The sequence below is a fragment of the Suillus fuscotomentosus genome (assembly GCF_016647785.1).
Source record: "Suillus fuscotomentosus strain FC203 chromosome Unknown F5891scaffold_48, whole genome shotgun sequence".
In the NCBI taxonomy this organism is placed as follows: Eukaryota; Fungi; Basidiomycota; class Agaricomycetes; order Boletales; family Suillaceae; genus Suillus; species Suillus fuscotomentosus.
Window position 1 is genome coordinate 229,574 of NW_024539560.1, and position 18,854 is coordinate 248,427.

Genomic DNA, 18,854 nt, shown 5'->3' on the forward strand with positions numbered 1-18,854 from the left:
TCGATTGCACACACAGTCGCAAACTTCAGTCCCACCAGATCGTCATCGTCTTCCCGATGCGGGTAGTACCCAGCAATCATGGTTTGCAGCCGGGACCTGCATCCATCGCCCCGGCCGGAACCTGGACAGTGTAGCTCCTGAAGTAGCCATTTGTGGCAGAAAGACAAACTTTCTGCATCTTGATTTCCGGTATAGGCCAACATCTGTTTCGACATTTTGCCCACCCGTTCAGTGGCGCAACTTCCAGTATAAGTCCAGCAGGCTCACTCTCAAAAGACCTCTTCCACTTTCACGTCCTGTGACATGGACGGAACAAACATTGACCCTCCATATATTGAAGACCCAAAGGTGAGCAACATCGAGCGCCTATATCCACGTCCTTGCGGAGCTTATACTGTCAAAAAAATTCCATATTCTTCGCCCAACGTCACGGCAAACTCATAGTTGGCCTGACTTAGCAACAGTCGACCTGAAACTGCACTAAAAATCGTCAGGGAATCTGACACCATGTTCTACTAGTATCCGCGCCACTGATCTGATCCGCCGCTGCACGTGTCTGCAAAGCGGCGTTGTCTCACTAGAACTCCTATGCCGTCAAGTCACGAATTCGAGTTAAATCAACGATATCGATGTCACCTCGAAAGGCAAACACGGCGCATCATGTCCAACTGTGCAACGTTGACAGTAACGAGATATCGAAGTACAGTTATCGCCAGACAATAATCATACTAATCGCTGTGCTAATATGCCGTCAAGTCAGGATGCCGAGTTAAATCAACGACGTTACCTCGAAAGGCGAACTCCGCGATGTCCAGCTGTGAAACGTTGACAGTGACGAGATATCGAAGTACAATACATTCAGACAAGATTCGTACCATACGCCGATGGGAAGGCACCATGCTTGATTAATATATACAGTGATAAAATAAACAGCATTCATAGCAGGCGTTGTGAATAAGGGATTTTGCTCACTAAGATGTAGATGCGGTAATGATCATCATTCAACAATCTCCTAGGAAGTTCATCAACACGTTCACATCACCCTGACGTGACTTGAGTACATGATCGGATCCATGTACACTCAGTTCAGTGTATCAATTCATCAGTAGCGTGCCGGGCATCAGCTCTTGTTTTTCATGGTACCCTACCACATAAGTGTTCTGTAGCTATTTTTCCGTTTCTCACTTCTTTCTCTTCATCTTTTTCCACCATGTCTTCTCTCTTGACTCCTAATCGGCCCGAACAGCCGGTTATCTCTTGTTCTAACGAAGGGGTGTCGTCTTCGGACGATCACAGTTTGCCGCGTGGTAACCCCAGGCAAGTCAAGGACACTAAGACTCCCGACTCCCTCCCCGAACCGAGTTGTTTCGACATGCTCAATATTTTGAGATCGAGGTTTTATGTTGAGCGTGAGACCTTGTGGTCCTGTGTGACCATGGCTACGAAGGATGAGGCTGGCTGCCTCAACTGGATTACGCTGCGAGTCGCTGAACATCATAAATATGTTTCAGTTGCCACTTCTCTTATTCTCGGCGGTGTTCACCGCCCTTCGCTTATTCCTATGGTAAAGCGAACACTTTTTGTATTTCTCCTTGAAGTACTGTCTGGCGAAGATTCGTCTTCGTTCCTGAAGCTGCAAAGTGGAAGGGTCCTCGATCAGAGGGCACAACAGGAAAAGAGGCGCCTTGCAGTGAAACGGAAACGGGCTGCTAAGCGTGAGCGGGTAAGGAAAGAGTCTAAGAACCCGGCTTCTAAGGAGGAGCTTGCAAAACGGGATTCTATAGCCACCCGGACGTGCCAAGCATGTTCGGTCACCTTCCGTGGTCAGAAACAGTTGAAGTATCACACCTGCAAGAAAGCGGTCGTGGAAACGGTTCCGGAAACGGGTAGCACACCCAGGGCTGCTGAGGTAGCTCTTCCGGTTGAAAGTCCCCCGCGCTCGTCAACACCACACTCTGTGTGCAGTACCCAGGTAACCGCTAGCTCTGGGAAATCGCTTTCGGGCGACAAACTGTTGGCATTTCAAGCGTTGGTTGCTCGAAGACCTGAGTTTGGGACGATGCGTCGTTCTGAGCTCGACGAAGGTCAGAAGGTGTACAACCGTGAGACTTGTTGCTGTGGCTTCAGATTTTGGGGAGATGGTCGGCCCATGCACATGTCGACCCAAAACCACCTGACCGGTCGGTCGCTCTACATAGGTGGTGGGGATGGAGGTGCTGAGTGGGTCAATGAACCTAGAAGACTTGGCCACTATGCCATTAACAGTTTGATACTGTAGATAACTGAGAATTCATTCACAGAGATGCTGACCCGCTAGTCAAACACAACGTCAGCTAAGATAACCTATTTCGGGGGCATTCTTGATTTAATTCGAGATGTAAGTCCCTGAACATCCAACGCCGTGCTGCCAATATTGCCCAGGAACTAATGAGACAGTTGCGCACTACCTGTTAGACTGCCCACGCTACCGTGGAGAGAGACACATCCTCGTCAACGCCTTAGGCCGGAAAGCATCCTCATTGTCTTACCTTCTATCCGAAGCAGAAGCAGTACCACATCTCACTCGGTATCTCAACACAACAGGACGCCTACGAAAGACCTTCGATGAAGCAAATAAAATTACAGTCATTGGTTCAACGGCGTTTGTGTCACATACATTTCAAATCCCTCGTTCATTCCGCAAGAAACCCATCTAGGCTCCAGAACGTCCCGTACCTCATATACTCGTCAGTCAATCTCGCGCCTAAAAGGAAGAGCGATCCATCCAGCGCCTCTGCGCCCTCCAGTTCCGTATCCTTGAAGTAGCCCTTGGGCCGTGTGCCATAGAGTGAAGAGAAATGTGCAAAGGCGCGCTGAATCTTTGACACATGGTCGTTTGGGTGCATTATCCCGGACTCAACGATGTCGAGGAATGAATTATCGACCTTGTTTTCTGACGGAAGATGTGAGGTGGCGCTGAGGAAACCTTGAATGTCCAGTCTAGGGAAGCCGCGTGTGATATACAACCCAAGAATCGTCGCAAAGTATCCACGGAGTAGAAGAACCTGCGAGTCTATCGTCAGGTAAGCCAACAAGGATGGAAGGAAGAGACTCGAGGTGACTAAATGCATGCTAGGGCACCCCAAAAAATCAATATTGTTTCGCAGATGGCAGATTTACGTCACTCACCAGACGAAGTCTGCTGTGAAGCTTCCATCTTTGTTCCATCCTCCAATGGTGTAGAGGATACTGCTTATCCAAATACATTCTTCCATCTTACGTTCGATTTCGCCTGGCTGCGACGGGTCGATCGTCCATTGTTTAGCGTAGTCCCATACAGTATCGCCGTGCTCGGACATCAAACCATCAAAATTTCTGAAATGCTTTTTGATCACCTTCGGTGTGAATTTCGGATCTTGCATGATCTTCGCAAGAATGGAGAATGCATGGCTTTTTGGCGGTTGTGCGACTGGAGAGGGCGCAGTAGATGCCTTTGTATTAAGGACAAGCGAGGCAAGCCGAGTTGTAGGCTCTTCCACTGCGGTCGTGCCGCTATGCTCGAAGAGATCCGATGGTAAGAAATTATGCCCATGCACGCTGGTCAATGCAAGACCTTTAGGTGTCTGTCAGGGACTCATCTACAATGATGTGTCACGTTCCTCGCCTTCGACGATCATGCCTGGGATGCCTAATTCCGCGCCGTATCCTACATGGATGAAAGCGTGTAAAAAACCTCCAAGGAAGCGCGCCAACATCACTGGCTGGGCGGATGCGTCTCGTCCCTCTATAAAGTTGTACTTCTTAGAGAAGATGTATTCCTCTAGCATGGCACTGAGGGTCTTTTCATCGATAATCTTGATGAAGAAGGATGTGTACGCGGCGTAAAAGCTAACAAGAAATCAATTGGGCGGTGCGTTGCAGCGTCAATTTTAAACTCACTTTTCATCACCCATATGTTCAATAAAGTTCTCTTCTGTGATAGCCTCGGGAGACCTAACGGCTGGGCGCTGAATGGCGCTGTCTTGCTTATATAACTCTTCGATCAGAGGCCCACTTGCGCCCATCGCGAAAAGTGCCAGCGCACGATGAGTGACATGGCTTCATCGACGCTCGAATCAGTAACATGAGACACGGATCAGTTGAGATACATACGCACTTATGAAACTGCTGGTAGTTGAAGAAAATGTGGTACTTTGTGTAGTTATCCTTCAAGACACCTAATAGAGCTACAGTTGCTTCTGGGGAAGCACCAGGATACCGGGGAGGGGAAAGTACGTTTGGCGGGGAAGATGGGGAGGGGAACAGGGCATCGAGTTCGCTGCCGGGATCGGTCTGTTGAACTGCAGCCATCTTTGAGCGGGATGACCAGGATACAGAAATGAGTATGTGCTTGGTTGCACCCTTACATTTATATCCCTGTCCTAGTATGTAGTATGTAGTAGTGACAGATTAGGGCCACTGACATCATTGCTATCCGCTGGCAAATCGCCGACAAGAGGTCCCTTCTGCAGCATAGCGATAGTTCCTCTTTCAATACAAGAGCAACTGTAGTCAAATGAAGGAAAGTCGAGCTCCAGAGGTCGAGTTAGCAAGACTATGGGCGTGGGAACAATGATCCCGGCAGGGTGGCTGCTCCAAACGACAAGAGGTACTGATACGCAAGTGCAACTAGACGTCAAGCAGTTATTCTACGAGTCCACCAGGAAAACATCGAGTCGCTTGGAGTCGCTTGATTTCCTTTGGCAACTCAATAAAGTTTATTTAAACGAAGACAGATGCCTAACAGATGCCTACGACTCAGCTACACTTCTCACACAATCATTACCCACTTTTAGATCCACGTGCTGCGTGGCTTTGTGAATGAATATGATACGCCATGTCTTGGGTGACATCAGACGATTAACACATTTGATGGGTTTAAAGAAAAAGCACATAAAATTACAGTCATCGGTTCAGCGGTGTTTGTATCACATACATTTCAAATCCCTCGTTCATTCCTAATCCCTCGCAGGAAACCCCTCTAGACTCCAGAACGTCCCTTCCCTCATATACTCGTCAGTCAATCTCGCGCCTAAAAGGAAGAACGATCCATCCAGCGCCTCTGCACCCTCCAGTTCCGTATCCTTGAAGTAGCCCTTGGGCCGTGTGCCATAGAGTGAAGAGAAATGTGCAAAGGCGCGCTGAATCTTTGACACATGGTCGTTTGGGTGCATTATCCCGGACTCAACGATGTCGAGGAATGAATTATCGACCTTGTTTTCTGACGGAAGATGTGAGGTGGCGCTGAGGAAACCTTGAATGTCCAGTCTAGGGAAGCCGCGTGTGATATACAACCCAAGAATCGTCGCAAAGTATCCACGAAGTAACAGAACTTGCGAGTCTGTTGGCAGGTAAGCCAACAAGGATGGAAGGAAGAGACTTGAGGTGACGCAATGCATGCTGGAGCACCCCAAAAATCAATATTGTTTCGCAAATGACAGATTTACGTCACTCACTAGATGAAGTCTGCTGTGAAGCTTCCATCTTTGTTCCATCCTCCAAGGGTGTAGAGGATACTGCTTGTCCAGATACATTCTTCCATCTTACGTCCGATTTCGCCTGGCTGCGACGGGTCGATCGTCCATTGTTTAGCGTAGTCCCATACAGTATCGCCGTGCTCGGACATCAGGCCATCAAAATTTCTAAAATGCTTTTTGATCTCCTTCGGCGTGAATTTCGGATCTTGCATGATCTTTGCAAGAATGGAGAATGCATGGTTTTTTGGCGGTTGTGCGACTGGAGAGGGCGCAGTAGGTGCCTTTGTATTAAGGGAAAGCGAGGCAAGTTGAGTTGTGGACTCTTCTACTGCAGTCGTATCGCTGTGTTCGAAGAGATCCGATGGTAAGAAATTATGCCCATGCACGCTGGTCAATGCAAGACCTTTAGGTGTCTGTCAGGGACTCGTTTACAATGATGTGTCACGTTCCTCGCCTTCGACGATCATGCCTGGGATGCCTAATTCCGCGCCGTATCCTACATGGATGAAAGCGTGTAAAAAACCTCCAAGGAAGCGCGCCAACATCACTGGCTGGGCGGATGCGTCTCGTCCCTCTATAAAGTTGTACTTCTTAGAGAAGATGTATTCCTCTAGCGTGGCGCTGAGACTCTTTTTCTCGATAACCTTGATGAGGAAGGATTTGTATGCGGCGTAAAAGCTAACAAGAAATTAATTGAGCGGTATGTTGAAGTGTCAATTTTAAACTCACTTTTCATCGCCTATATGTTCGATAAAGTTCTCTTTTGTGATAGCCTCGGGAGACCTGACTGCTGGGCGCTGAATGGCGCTGTCTTGCTTATAGAGCTTTTCGATCAGAGGCCCACTTGCGCCCATCGCGAAAAGTGCCAGCGCGCGATGAGTGATATGGCTTCATCGAAGCTCGAATCAGTAACATGAGACACGGACGAGTTAAGATACATACGCACTTATGAAACTGCTTGTAGTTGAAGAAGATGTGGTACTTTGTATAGTTATCCTTCAAGACATAGGACAAAGCTGCAGCTGCTTCTGGGGTAGCACCAGGATGCCGCGGAGGGGAAAGCACGTTCGGCGGGGAAGATGGGGAGGGGAACAGGACATCGAGTTCGCTGCCGGGATCGGTCTGTTGAACTGCAGCCATCTCTGAGCGGGACAACCAGAATACAGAAAGGCGCACGCGCTTGGATGCATTCTTACATTTATATCCTTGTCCTATAGTTACAGGGCCTGTGATGCTCGTGCATTTTGGGGATTTCTGCGCCCAAACACCACATGTCAAGCAACAGCTGACAAAGTCTCCGCTACTGTTAAGTAAGGGCGCATACCGACGCCGCGGCGACGCGTGTTAGGTACCCAGGTTATCACGACGTGGTGCCTATAATGTACACGTCTGCCAAAGTCCCGGGGACTCCGGCAGCTATGGATCTGATAACTTACGTATCCTATCACTGCGCAGACTGCAGTATTTCATCATATCGGAAAGTGACAAAACTGCGGCAGTACTTGGAACTGAAGTCAGACATGAAGTTGGGCAGATGCGTCTCTTCAAAAGTCAGGACAGCTCGTCTGGCTAGCAATGTATACGAAAGCTGTGGGTTCAACCTGCTATCTACGGCAACGCCCGAAGGCTCTACCCTACTGACTAAGCTACGCAAATAGTGGCAAATAACCGCCTGCACCACCCCCGAGGGGTACCCACTCCAATGGAATATGCAGACCTACTGGCAGAAGTTCTCTGCCATAGATGCTAACTTGGGTAACTATGAGGACTCTCTTTGTGAGAAGCTAGTTTGATGTGGGCTATGCTGCAATTGGTATATACTAGCCAGCAGCTTCGCTGTACGTTGATATCGACATTCAATCACTATGACCCGGCACGTGCGCGACTGAAACTGATAAATGAATGATCCATTGAAACTTCCGTGATAAAGTAACTGGCGCTCAAGATCTCCATGCAAATAGGACTGTAACACGTTATACTTGGAGAAGTCAGGTAGGTTGCCGGTGTAAAAATAAGCTCACCGAAGACATCGCGCGTTTTGTGACGCAAACTTGGATGGTGCATATCGTTTGCAGTACGTCATAGTGATTCGACCCACTGACGCGACGTCTCGGACTCGGAAGCTAGGCCAACTATAGGAAGGTATGAAAACGTTCTCATTGCCACTGGCTTCGATGATTCGGAACCGCGGCAAGGTCACTGTCACTGAATGCAGCTAGCAACTGTTGAGTTTCGTTATTTACCTAAATGTTGGATGACAGCTCCTCAAGCTTCATCGCAGGGCCTACTGTTATTACGACATGAAAATGGAGAGCAAAAATAGCGGTACAAGTGAGATACCAGCGATTGGAATCTGTGAGACTCGCGATCACCACAGACTGAAGTCAGCTGGAGAGTACCTGTCAAGCGTTTCCTGTAACTCTGAAACAAAGTCACGCATTGGCGTATGTTTACAATCAAGAACAACAACAAAATGGAAGAAAAAAATGAACGACCTGGTAATATTGTCCCACAGCATCAAGACTATACTTAGTCTATGACTTCGCCGTCATCTACAGCTTCCATCTTAACCCACATACCACCCTACGAGGTAGAGCCTGATTAGACGACTGCAAAACGCCTCGGAGTAAGACTTACCATAGCATAAAGTGTCAAGTGGTTTCTCGGCCTGAATTGCTCGATGGCCTGCCGACCACCTTTTTCAGCCCACCACGCAGGTGGGCGCATCGCGGGCTCGGGGGATAGTGTGATCGCGGAAAAGTTTTGCAGTAAACGAATGACCATGAACGACATTTCGTTGTATGCAAACTGAAGTAGAAATGGGGGTATGAAATTTGTGGCATGAATAAATGAGCGACTTACTTGTTGCCCTAAGCAAATTCTGGGTCCCGCGTTAAATGGCAGGAAAATGAAGGGATTGGGAATCAGGTATTTCTTCACGCGCTCGTCAAGCCATCTATCCGGATCGAACTCCAATGCTAGAGCACGGGTCCGATTGAATCGAGAACGCATATGTAAACAAATGGAGTTGACTTACCATCTGGTCCCCATAGATCAGTTCTCCGGTGCATAAGGAGCACTGAATAGCTAAGCCTAAAATCGTTCAAGTAATTACGCAATGGATCTAAATGATTGAATATGATGCATACATGGTCCCCTTTGGGATAAATAGCGGCTTCTTCCCATCTTCGGGGGATATCCATGTAGTGTCACATATATTTTCTCTGAAAGCTCATGGCTTAAGTCTAGTATCTTCGAGGAACCTAAGAACATACCTTATATCAAAGGGGCTAGGCGGTTGGGGTATGAGGCAAGGTACGTATGAGATCAGATTCAACTACTTACACAGCAGGAAAAAGGCGTAGTGTTTCTAAAATAAGTGAGCAACATCCCCGCGATGAGAAACGAGAATATGCACCATTGAGGACAGCTCTGAGATACTTCATCTCTTTGATATCATCATAAGTGGGTCTGCGGGTTAGCCCAACCTTCGATATAATTTCTTCCCTGAGCCGAGTGAGGAACTCTGGATGCATTGCCAACAAATAAATAACTGATGTTAATGTTGAGGCCGTCTATTAATTATCCTTTGTTACATACTATGATGATTCAAAAGTAAATGGAACTTACCGTATCTCTTCCGGCCAGTAATATATTTAATGTCTCATCTTTGATAATTTTGAAGTCTGAAAAGGATATTTCAAGAACAGAAATCCCTTGGTAACATGCTATCTCACCTGACGTCAGATTTACGAGATGGTCTACAAGGGTTTGATCGTCTGCGAACTCATTTTTGTCAAATTCGACAGCGGTGCTACGCTTCTCCAGAGCGTCTTTGAGGATCGGATCTAAAAACGCGTTTACCACTTTCATATGTTGCTCGGTGCTGTCAGCAAGAATCTCAACCAGTGGCCAGGTCTGCCCGATAGAAACACGCCGATTTATTGCTTGTTGAGCTTGAGAGAAAGCATATGCGAAGGTTGCAGCAGCGTTGTCTCCTTGAATAGCATTTGTGGATTCTATGGCGTTATGGGGATAAGGGAGTCCAGCAGAAAGTGAATCGATACAGTGTCCAAATAGGAACTCTGAGGCAGAGTCAAGCGTAAACCTGGATATAAGATCCTGTGGTGGGATCAAAAGATGTCAAAATGCCAGCTTGGAAGAACCCGTACTTGGAAGTCAATTGCCAAGCCCGCTCTGAAACGTTTCTTCGCCAAAGTGATAGCATGATCCGCATGACGGTCAAAGATCTCAAAGTGACTTATCCGATCATGAGTGAAGAAAGGCCGTGTCATGGTTCGGTGAAGCCTAGAGATACATCTAAGATTCCCCATCGGAGATAATCCTCAAATATATGGCTTACTTCCAGATTTCACCTGGTGGCACAACCAATCGGTGAATCGGACACAACATAAAAGGTCCGCCAATGCATGCTTACCATCTGAATTGAATACGCCCGTTCCAAGGACAGAATCAGCTGCTTCTCTGAATTTGGCACCTGCATCGAGTCACATGGTACATGTCAACAGATGACATCTAACTTGAGGTGCATACCTTTAACATAGTTATCAAAGTCAGTTGCGAGAATAGTCTAGGTGGCGTTCGATTATAAAATATCTTCTAATATATACACTGAAGCTTGCCTTGATGTGTTGTGGCTCCGTAGTCAAAATGAGGTCCTCCCAGAAAAAACGAAAATTGATGGTCGGCCCGAGTACCTTTATCTCGTCCTCTATAGGTCGTCCTAGACAAAAGTATGATTCCGTAAAGCACGAACATGGTATGCATGAAATGAAGGCTGTACCTAGGTATTCATTCTCGTTCCTCAGGACCATCTTCACTACCTTATCCAGATTTCCAGGTAACTTTCCATGGATACGAGGAACAAGTCTAGCACCGAGTCGGTTGGCCTTTCGTTTTTGCGATATCTCATCCGCAAGAACGTAAGCTGCAAACCCGAGAGGCGCTGCACCCAAAACCACTGCAGATATGAGCCAGGGAGAAATTCGAACGCCTTTTAGAGAGGCCAGGCGAACTACGATAATAACGGAGGACGCGGCCGGAACAACGACGGAAAGCAAACCCCGCGTGAGGTAGGCTACGCCAGGGCTAAGCCAAGTTCGAGACATAGTATTTAGTCAATCGAAGTTTGTTACTAGTTGGTGACCTAGATAAGCAGACGAAAAAAAAACCTTGAATTGCCACCTACACAGATAATATGATTAATATTGATGGTCACTATAGTGGCTGCCGTTTGAGCGCCTTCAACAAAAGTACTGCGGGTGACAATTTCACAGGGGTCATTCAGGGCGTGACTAAACTATTTATGGACTTAGTCAGCATCAGGTAATTGTCGGAACTCGCTCGACCAGTCACATTGGTTGAACTATACTTTTACTCTTCTCTTAGTGCAACTCGTCCCCACAAACATTTTGGTCTGACCGGAGGTTTTCAGTATCACACACATCACTAGTGCCAATTTGTGCTAGATGGCAGCGCTGCTAAAATTTTTCATAATTCTGCATTTTATGCTCACGATATTAATTATGATTATGCTAAGTTTTTTTTTGCCTGCAGGTCCCATGTGGCGGTTCTATTACATCATCATCGTCTCATCGATGGGGCATCCATGATCCGAATCACATTTAAACAACTACGCCACTAGAACTCATGGGTTCCCTCATACTTCCATAGTAAGCCTGCATATCTAGTAAATATTGTGCTTACTAGTACAAATATTATGCTAAACTTCCGCTGCCAAGCTCACCTTGAAACTGGCCCATGGCATGCCGACTTATGTGGAGTGCGGAAATCGCAGAGGCAACCCCTGACTCCGATCCTGTGACCGGTCACTAGTTCATTGCTCGTCTGTTCTAACCTTATGGCTTTTATAAAACTTTCTATCATCGGGCTCCGAAGACAATACCCGAGCACCTGCCCGATCGCTCAAGGCCAATCCATCCTAGTATTTGCTTTGACAGTCCAGAGTAACCCCATTGTATCTCAAGCACTGCCAGTGGCACGTACCGGAACCTTGCATTCACCCTCCTAGAGTGTTTCAAGAGTCAGCTTAAGGTAATTGTCTCCATGTATGGTCGATGAGAATGAAACCCACCCTAGGAATAGATCTTTCCACTATCATGTCCGTGATGAATATCGTGACACGTCACTTGAAGTGGGTGAACGAAATCAAATGCTTTGCGACACGGTTTTATATCCGATAGTTTTTCGTATTGGCTCCCACAACTCTTGTTCATCCTCACGAGTCGCACCCGGGTTTGAACTTGCCGTCTTATCACTTGCCGCCGGAAGTAACTCAATATGATCACACCCGGAATCTCTTTCCTTGGTCGCACAGTCCTATCGGGAGGCTCTATGTATTTAGGCACTGTCTGCTTAGCGCGATTCGCGGCAAAGTTGGGTATATCCTTGCCACCATGGATTTTACTACTGGGTGCGATCGGTAGTTTACCTATCGGGTTTGCATTGCGCATCCTGTACCTCCGTATCATTCACCGCCGACAAGCTGCAAGGATGGGTGCCCGCCTGGCGCCCCCTATTAGGGGCAAACAATTCGGTAACCTCGACATCATGCTCAAACTGGTTGAACGATTTGATAATGGCTATCCTGGTATAACTATCCGCAATCTCCGCACATTTGATTTTGTATGAATCATTTTTCCAGGTGATGGACTGGTAGAGATCATCGCGGAGTTAGGAACGTGCTTTAACCTCAATGTCATGTTCGAGAACGTCATATTTACCGTGGAACCTAGTCACATCAAGGTATACTGATGTTTTTTCATGGAAGATATCGCACTGATACCGTTGATTTTCAGACTATCTTAGCGTCCGAATTTGAAAACTATGTCAAAGGTGGATGAGTTGATCATATATCCGGTGATCGGCGTCTTCTTAAACGTTCTATGCAGGAGATAAGTTTAGGCATACGATGTCAAGTGTCCTCGGGACGGGTGTTTTTAATTCTGACGGTAAATGAACTTCTACTCGGTTCCCAATTGACTAACAGCACACTAAAATAAATAAGGCGAAATGTGGAAATTCCATCGTTCTATGACAAGGCCCTTCTTCAGCCATGACCGAATAGGTCACTTCAATATCTTTGATCGTCATGCAGAAGATGCTATTTCGCAGATGAAGGCTCGTTTCCGCTCTGGATATCCCGTCGACTTCCAGGTCAGCTTCATGCCAAACATATCCTACTGCTGTTACATCGTACATTGACACAAAATCATAGGACCTGATATCGCGTTTCACGCTCGACTCCGCCACGGAATTTTGTTCGGCAATTGCGTGCACAGTCTTTCCGCAGGACTACCTTACCCGCATAACGTCGCAAGGACGGAAGCCCTTACTGGGAAGGCAAAGATAGCTGAAAACTTTGCTCAGGCGTTCGCAGATGCACAGACAATTATCGCCCAGCGTCCCCGCAAAAGTTGGGTCTGGCCCTTGTTTGAGATCTTCAAGGATAAAACCACTGAACCTATGCGAATTGTGAACTCGTTCATTGATCCGATCTTGAAAGAGGCTATCGCCAAGAAGCAATCGCATGCCAATGAAGAAAAGGATGTTGATAACGACGACACGACATTACTGGACCATCTTGTCCAGATGACAACAGGTAGGGCGCCTGCACTCTCGCGTATCACGAAACTGAATTATCTGGTAATAAGATCCCGTGGTACTGAGAGATGAAATCTTGAACATCCTGATCGCCGGAAGGGACACGGTAAATCTACTATTTACGTTCCCTCGAATATCAGCTGATTACCATGCACGTAGACTGCTGGGACGCTTACTGTTGCCATGTATCTACTTTCTACGCACCCGCATGTGATGACCCGCTTGAGAGAGGAAGTTATGACACAAGTTGGACTTACCGACAGGCCGACTTACGATCAGATTCGTAGTATGAAGTACCTTCGCGCTGTTCTTAACGGTATACTCGATCGTTGTAGCTTGTTTTTATCAGACCTCTGACATGTTCGCTTTGCAGAAACTATGAGGGTTTTTTCTCCCGTGTAAGCTATTTGAATCAGGAATCTTTTACCAATCTAATCACATTCTTCAGACCTTTCAATGTTCGGTACGCTTCACATCCTACATTCTTACGAAATACTCACATCATGATAGCGCAAGTGTCAATGCATCCACTCTGCCTGCAACCAATCACTTGGATAAACCAATATACGTCCCCCCAAAGACAAGGTACAGTAGTGTTTTCCTCTCAGAATTTCCAACGTAACGCAGATGATGGGCTTAGTATCTCCTACTCCGTTTTTCTAATGCATCGCAGAAAAGATCTTTGGGGTCCTGATGGTACGCACGTCACTTACTGTTTCGAATGATCAATCTGCAAGCACTAACATCTTGCCAGCCGATGAGTTCGATCCCGGCCGCTTCCTCGATGAACGGTTACATAAGTATCTTACGCCTAAACCTTTTATCTTCCTCCCCTTCAACGCCGGCCCCCGCATCTGTCTTGGGCAACAGGTGATACTCCTATGCCTATTCCTCACCTCGAAATTCTCCTGACCTCAACCCATAGTTTGCTTACAACGAGATGTCATTCATGCTCATCCGCCTCCTCCAATCCTTCTCTTCTATCACTCTCCACCCAGAAGCGCAACCCCCCCACACTCTTCCGCCTGCTGATTGGGCTCAAGCAGAAGGTCGCAAATCACGCGAAAAGTTCTGGCCGAAAGTACATTTGACGATTTATGCTCATGTAAGTACTGTGCTCTCCTCCTGCTTCGTTTCTGTGTTGATACCTTCATTCCATAGGGCGGTCTATGGGTCCGCATGGCTGAAGCTGAGAACGCTAATTGAATGATATAATGGCATGTCGGAGAAGTGTATGTACTATCAGCACTAATCGTGGAACTGTCTCGAAAATAATGTGTACTATGATAAATTCTCCGTCTGAGACTGTAGTCCTCTCGAACGCTGTCCTTTCCTTTCAATAGCGTGACCTGCGACGATTCGCAGAATCTTCGTTGCATCAGTGCTACCATGGATATGTGGTATCGTAATGTAATGTAAATATCGTTGTGTAAATAGCACATTCCCGCTTTTCCCACCTAAAAGAAAGACTCCACTCCACTCCAATGTCATTCAACTCCACGTGCTAGTGTCTACGCCCGGTTCATCTGACACCACCCCTCCTACCTGACGATGTTGCGCATATTAATAGATGTGTCTCCGTAGTTTGTGGCACGGCGGTCCCAGCGCCCATGCATCGGATCGTGGAATGCCTTATTGGCAATCGCGAACAGTAATGACATCACAAAGAGGGCCAAGACGAGGAGCCAGCCTAGCCAAGTGAATGCAAGCAGTGCAGTGAGGATCCTGCATGCGCTATATGCCCAGCAGGAAGAAAGATTACCCCACTTGACGTCGACGTCAGGTGGGTTGCTAGTGTGCTGCGCCGTAGCGTGTGAGTATCATGAATCATAGGAAGCGGATGGGATGACGTACTGTGGCAACGGCAGCGCCGATGAGCCAAAGGAGGAAAAGGATAAACAACCCAACGAGCTCTGCGGTGAAGCTGTTCATCCTGCGATGTTCGTGTCTGCCGTGTATGGTCCGGGCACTGATGCGAGTGGGGTTAAACTCGGAGGAAATGCAGTGGGTGACATACTTACATAAACATGGACCAGAACATGGTGATGATGGATGTTATGATCAATTCAACCACGATGTGGTCTTGACAAGTTTGAGTGAGGGATCGGACACCTGTATCGTGACAACCAACATACCGTAAAATCGGACGCCTCCGTTGAGAGGATCGCGTGGCGACAAGTGTAAGGTGTAGTGCAGCCTTACTGCGCACAGCGACATAACGACAACCGAGAAAACAAACTGAATGCTGAAATCAGCATCTCGAAAGAGATGCCTTGAACTTGCGACTTACCAGGAAGAAGTATACGAAGACTCGTACGAAGTGGATCATGGCGGTGGTGTGCAGAGAATGACTCGATGAGGTGTGTTTGCAGATAGGCGGGGCTTTATACGCTCGACAAGGGTAGACACGAGGCAGCGGTCTTGTCTCTCACCTGCCTAAATGAAACCATGCGGCATGGTTCCATTCCCGCTGATGATAAATTACAAATAAGGAGTGGGGCATTGCGTCATGCGCTTGATGGAGTGCGCGGCGATGGAGACATTGTGAACAAAAACGAGACTGCAGCGAATCGAGGGAGCGGTGAATACTTCACCGTTGTCAAATCCATGGAGAGCAGGCTATGTTTGATCGCTGAACAGGCCAATCAGGTTACCGGACGCAAGGAGTCGAGAACTATGCTTCTCGGAGGTGCTTGCCACGTTCATTCGCCTCGAGGCCTTTCAATAGTGGCCTCGTTGAGGTCATGCGCCATTCCACGTGAATCGGCAATTGCCATCATCTGCGTCATTGGTTCTGTCCAGTGATCACAATGAAATGTACTGTGGATATCAGGTTGGTTGTGAAACCGGTTGTTGCAGTTCTCACTTCAACGGTAGTATGTTGAGGAGCGACATCGATTGGATCGGCTTGCTCTCCGAGATGGAAAGATCAGAGTAAACCCAGGTGGCTCACAGTCGTTGACAATGCAGTGGTTAATTGCAAATATGATATATGACGGCCCGGATAGAAGCTTGCATTTGAGTTCGACGAAGCATCATGTATTTCTAGAACTGTGCTCGCCGCTGCAGAGGACATGAGATGAAATTGCGCCAAGGATGAATTCACTGAGTGTAAACCTTTCATACAATGCGACTCCTTTCTTCAAGTTCCTGCTCTCGCATGAGTAAACGATCTTCTCGTACCTTCAATTCTTCTTCTCGAATGTTCAGATCCTCTTCCCGAAACTTTAAATCTTCTTTACGCAGCCTCAGACCCTCTTCAATCGTTGTCAGACCTTCCTCTCGTGCTATGACCTGATCCTCCCTGAGTCTCAACATCTTTTCAGCTACTTTTAGCCTCTCCTTTAGCACTTGGGTGTCGTTATCAGATACATCACCTTGATTCATCTGGTTTTGCTGTACATATATATCATATGTCGAGAAGGATATATAGGCACAAGTACTGAATGAACGTACCAAATGGCGTGATTCCCTCAAAGGAGCTTCAGTAGCATGAGTTTCCTGATCACTATTGGAGGACATGGTGGGATTAGTGAGCAAGCAGAATTTGCCAAGGGTTGTTCCTGATCTGATCTAAACCCATTTTAGATGTTTTATCGTAATCTAAGTCACTGGGAGATTTCGTTGCCACGTCGCTAGTGAAAACAGTGGTCTATGTACTGTGCGCACTAACTTCAAAAATATCCTACGGCGAGCCAACAGCGAGCTACAAGTTTCTGTAGCCTGCGTGAGTTGTCAGTCACAATCTTGAAGAACATGTTGACTGATTGCATGTACTTCTAGTGCCAGCGCGTTGTTACACGACTCTTGCTGGTTATCATTATTCCCCACATAGCATTCACGCCAGCACATACCCTTCAGTCCTGTCGTTACCGGCCACCTAATCGTTAACACTCGTCATGCCTGCAGTCTGGCAGAGACATCCTCGATATTTCCTCATCGTGGCTTTGGTTCTGACAACAACTTTCTTCCTACTAAGTCCGTATGAATCTCCGCTCTCCACCGACTCGTATGCTGCCTATATCCGTGACAGTACCCTTCCAGCACGACTTGAGCGAGCAGAAAGGGTCTATCAGAAAGTAATAGCTGGTCGCAAGAACCTAATACATAGATATGGCACAAGCTCTCGCGATATTGTCATGTACGTTCCGCTAGCTCACTAGTCCTGTTGTGGAGGGTTGAAGACGTTTCAGGTTCCCACCAGACAAGGATCCATGGCCAGCATACACTGCCTGTGAGTTTGGTCGATGAAGATTTCCGTTTGCCATTAGGCATTTACCAACATTCTCAGGGAGCTTCTTTCCTCCGTCTTTCGACTGTCCGCACGAACTAGAGCGCATAGGTGCACTAGGGGATGGCGGAAAGTGGGCATGCGGGATATCCCGACTGGAGCACAAACCCGACTGTATCATATACACTTTCGGTGTGCCTGTCCATTTCATTTTATTTCGGACTAGCACTCATTGACACATGGGTAGGTATGAACTATGAAACGACATTCGAGGCAGAGCTCCTTGAACGGACGCGGCACTGTCAAGTCTGGGGATACGACTATCGCTCCAACTCGTTTGGATCCCACATCAAGCCCAACTACCGTACACACTTCTTTTCATGGGGCCTTGCCAACTTTGATTCTCATGAGCCGCACAATAATCCTAGGCTATATACTCTCAAGACATTGCTTGAGATTAACAGTTCGTATGCGCTTTTATCTCCGTTCTATTTCTTGCTAATAAAATGTTCTAATCAGAGCATGACCATATTGATGTACTCAAAATCGACATAGAAGGCTGGGAGTTTGAGACACTCTCGCAGATCATCCAGCCATACATCTTGTCTGGGGAACCACTACCATTTGGACAGCTTATAGTCGAGATTCATGCCTGGGACAAGAAATTTGAGGATTTCTTGCCTTGGTGGGAGATGCTAGAGCAAGCTGGGTTGAGACCATTTATGAACGAGGTGCGTACTGATCTGTGCATCCAACATCCCATCCAACATCGTATTATCCAGATAAACCTCGTATACCAGAACTACAACCGAGGAAAGGACACGGATCTCGCGGAGGTTTGTCGTGCCTCGACGTTCCTGCATATGAACTAATTAGCCCCACAGTATTCCTTCATCAACGTCAAAGGAAACAATATCTTCATCTCGGACCCACAAGGTGATCCTGGGTATACGGATGTTACGTAAGCACGGTGCTGATTGCACCTTGCGGTGTACACGGCAGAAACTCTGCGGTGGCGCGGATATGATGACATAGTGGACAGTTATTGGTCAACTTTTGTGTGAATACACACTATGGATATACGCATATATTAATGATCGGGTACATGTTGCAGGTTGTGCAAGACAGCGCTGTGGTGTTCTGCTTTAGCTGCGTTTCGTTACATCGAAAGGTACTGACCGCAGTGTTAGCGGATTTCATGTGATGTTCTTGGTGTGTTTCGTAAGTGGCAATCCAGCTGTCGGGCTTTCTCCGGGCATCGCCTTTCTCCGAATCATTCCGCTCAGTGATTTAATCAAACGGTCATGTTTTGAAACTCAGATAATGGCAGGCAGGCTGAGGCAGCAGGCTATTTTAGGCTAATATCCGGCCGACGACACCACCAAAAAAATTGGTTATGACAAGGGTGTCCGAGCTCCACGACACTTATCAAGGGGTCAAACTTGGTGCTTTCCTGGGGGGTCACCTTTCTTTGGCATACTTCT

At 47.2% G+C, this 18,854-nt stretch overlaps 8 protein-coding genes across 8 annotated transcripts; 3 read left to right on the forward strand and 5 right to left on the reverse strand.

The window, feature by feature from the left end:
* The first annotated feature begins 1,114 nt into the window (after positions 1-1,114).
* F5891DRAFT_1049857 (uncharacterized protein) lies at positions 1,115-2,749 on the forward strand. The gene is made up of 3 exons (XM_041362427.1): positions 1,115-2,464; positions 2,529-2,599; positions 2,657-2,749. Exon 1 carries the CDS (start codon positions 1,211-1,213, stop codon positions 2,276-2,278), a length of 1,068 nt encoding a protein of 355 aa, XP_041222806.1. The 5' UTR covers positions 1,115-1,210; the 3' UTR covers positions 2,279-2,464; positions 2,529-2,599; positions 2,657-2,749.
* F5891DRAFT_1243192 (uncharacterized protein) lies at positions 2,442-4,329 on the reverse strand (the record flags this gene model as incomplete). The annotated part of the gene is made up of 5 exons (XM_041369762.1): positions 2,442-3,111; positions 3,169-3,592; positions 3,635-3,867; positions 3,919-4,077; positions 4,136-4,329. 5 exons carry the CDS (start codon positions 4,327-4,329, stop codon positions 2,673-2,675), a joined length of 1,449 nt encoding a protein of 482 aa, XP_041222807.1. The 3' UTR covers positions 2,442-2,672.
* A 511-nt stretch (positions 4,330-4,840) lies between these two features.
* On the reverse strand, positions 4,841-7,083 carry F5891DRAFT_540489 (uncharacterized protein). Its single transcript, XM_041372179.1, has 5 exons — positions 6,442-7,083; positions 6,225-6,383; positions 5,950-6,173; positions 5,475-5,898; positions 4,841-5,418 (listed from the first exon to the last, which is right to left on the reverse strand). Exons 1-5 carry the CDS (start codon positions 6,633-6,635, stop codon positions 4,977-4,979), a joined length of 1,443 nt encoding a protein of 480 aa, XP_041222808.1. The 5' UTR covers positions 6,636-7,083; the 3' UTR covers positions 4,841-4,976.
* Positions 7,084-7,774: 691 nt separating this feature from the next.
* On the reverse strand, positions 7,775-10,776 carry F5891DRAFT_540546 (cytochrome P450). Its single transcript, XM_041372180.1, has 16 exons — positions 10,705-10,776; positions 10,139-10,650; positions 10,050-10,086; positions 9,934-9,993; positions 9,859-9,871; positions 9,668-9,803; positions 9,233-9,617; positions 9,126-9,181; positions 8,914-9,070; positions 8,841-8,865; positions 8,771-8,785; positions 8,645-8,719; positions 8,533-8,588; positions 8,358-8,473; positions 8,133-8,303; positions 7,775-8,078 (listed from the first exon to the last, which is right to left on the reverse strand). The coding sequence occupies exons 2-16, from the start codon at positions 10,622-10,624 to the stop codon at positions 8,025-8,027; spliced, it is 1,842 nt and encodes a 613-aa protein (XP_041222809.1). The 5' UTR covers positions 10,625-10,650; positions 10,705-10,776; the 3' UTR covers positions 7,775-8,024.
* Positions 10,777-11,816: 1,040 nt separating this feature from the next.
* Positions 11,817-14,345, forward strand: F5891DRAFT_1129986 (cytochrome P450; the record flags this gene model as incomplete). The annotated part of the gene is made up of 15 exons (XM_041364470.1): positions 11,817-12,126; positions 12,181-12,281; positions 12,335-12,371; positions 12,428-12,487; positions 12,544-12,692; positions 12,754-12,809; positions 12,857-13,137; positions 13,190-13,245; positions 13,299-13,455; positions 13,513-13,537; positions 13,650-13,724; positions 13,780-13,835; positions 13,894-14,009; positions 14,065-14,244; positions 14,301-14,345. 15 exons carry the CDS (start codon positions 11,817-11,819, stop codon positions 14,343-14,345), a joined length of 1,704 nt encoding a protein of 567 aa, XP_041222810.1.
* Positions 14,346-14,469: 124 nt separating this feature from the next.
* On the reverse strand, positions 14,470-15,877 carry F5891DRAFT_541019 (uncharacterized protein). Its single transcript, XM_041372182.1, has 5 exons — positions 15,430-15,877; positions 15,275-15,377; positions 15,161-15,221; positions 14,994-15,108; positions 14,470-14,938 (listed from the first exon to the last, which is right to left on the reverse strand). Exons 1-5 carry the CDS (start codon positions 15,466-15,468, stop codon positions 14,681-14,683), a joined length of 576 nt encoding a protein of 191 aa, XP_041222811.1. The 5' UTR covers positions 15,469-15,877; the 3' UTR covers positions 14,470-14,680.
* On the reverse strand, positions 15,814-16,699 carry F5891DRAFT_540978 (uncharacterized protein). Its single transcript, XM_041372181.1, has 4 exons — positions 16,596-16,699; positions 16,257-16,535; positions 16,006-16,202; positions 15,814-15,959 (listed from the first exon to the last, which is right to left on the reverse strand). Exons 1-2 carry the CDS (start codon positions 16,659-16,661, stop codon positions 16,260-16,262), a joined length of 342 nt encoding a protein of 113 aa, XP_041222812.1. The 5' UTR covers positions 16,662-16,699; the 3' UTR covers positions 15,814-15,959; positions 16,006-16,202; positions 16,257-16,259.
* On the forward strand, positions 16,679-18,696 carry F5891DRAFT_1049953 (methyltransferase domain-containing protein). The gene is made up of 8 exons (XM_041362428.1): positions 16,679-16,866; positions 16,923-17,280; positions 17,333-17,373; positions 17,431-17,562; positions 17,618-17,833; positions 17,890-18,101; positions 18,153-18,206; positions 18,255-18,696. The coding sequence occupies exons 2-8, from the start codon at positions 17,039-17,041 to the stop codon at positions 18,333-18,335; spliced, it is 978 nt and encodes a 325-aa protein (XP_041222813.1). The 5' UTR covers positions 16,679-16,866; positions 16,923-17,038; the 3' UTR covers positions 18,336-18,696.
* Positions 18,697-18,854: the final 158 nt, after the last annotated feature.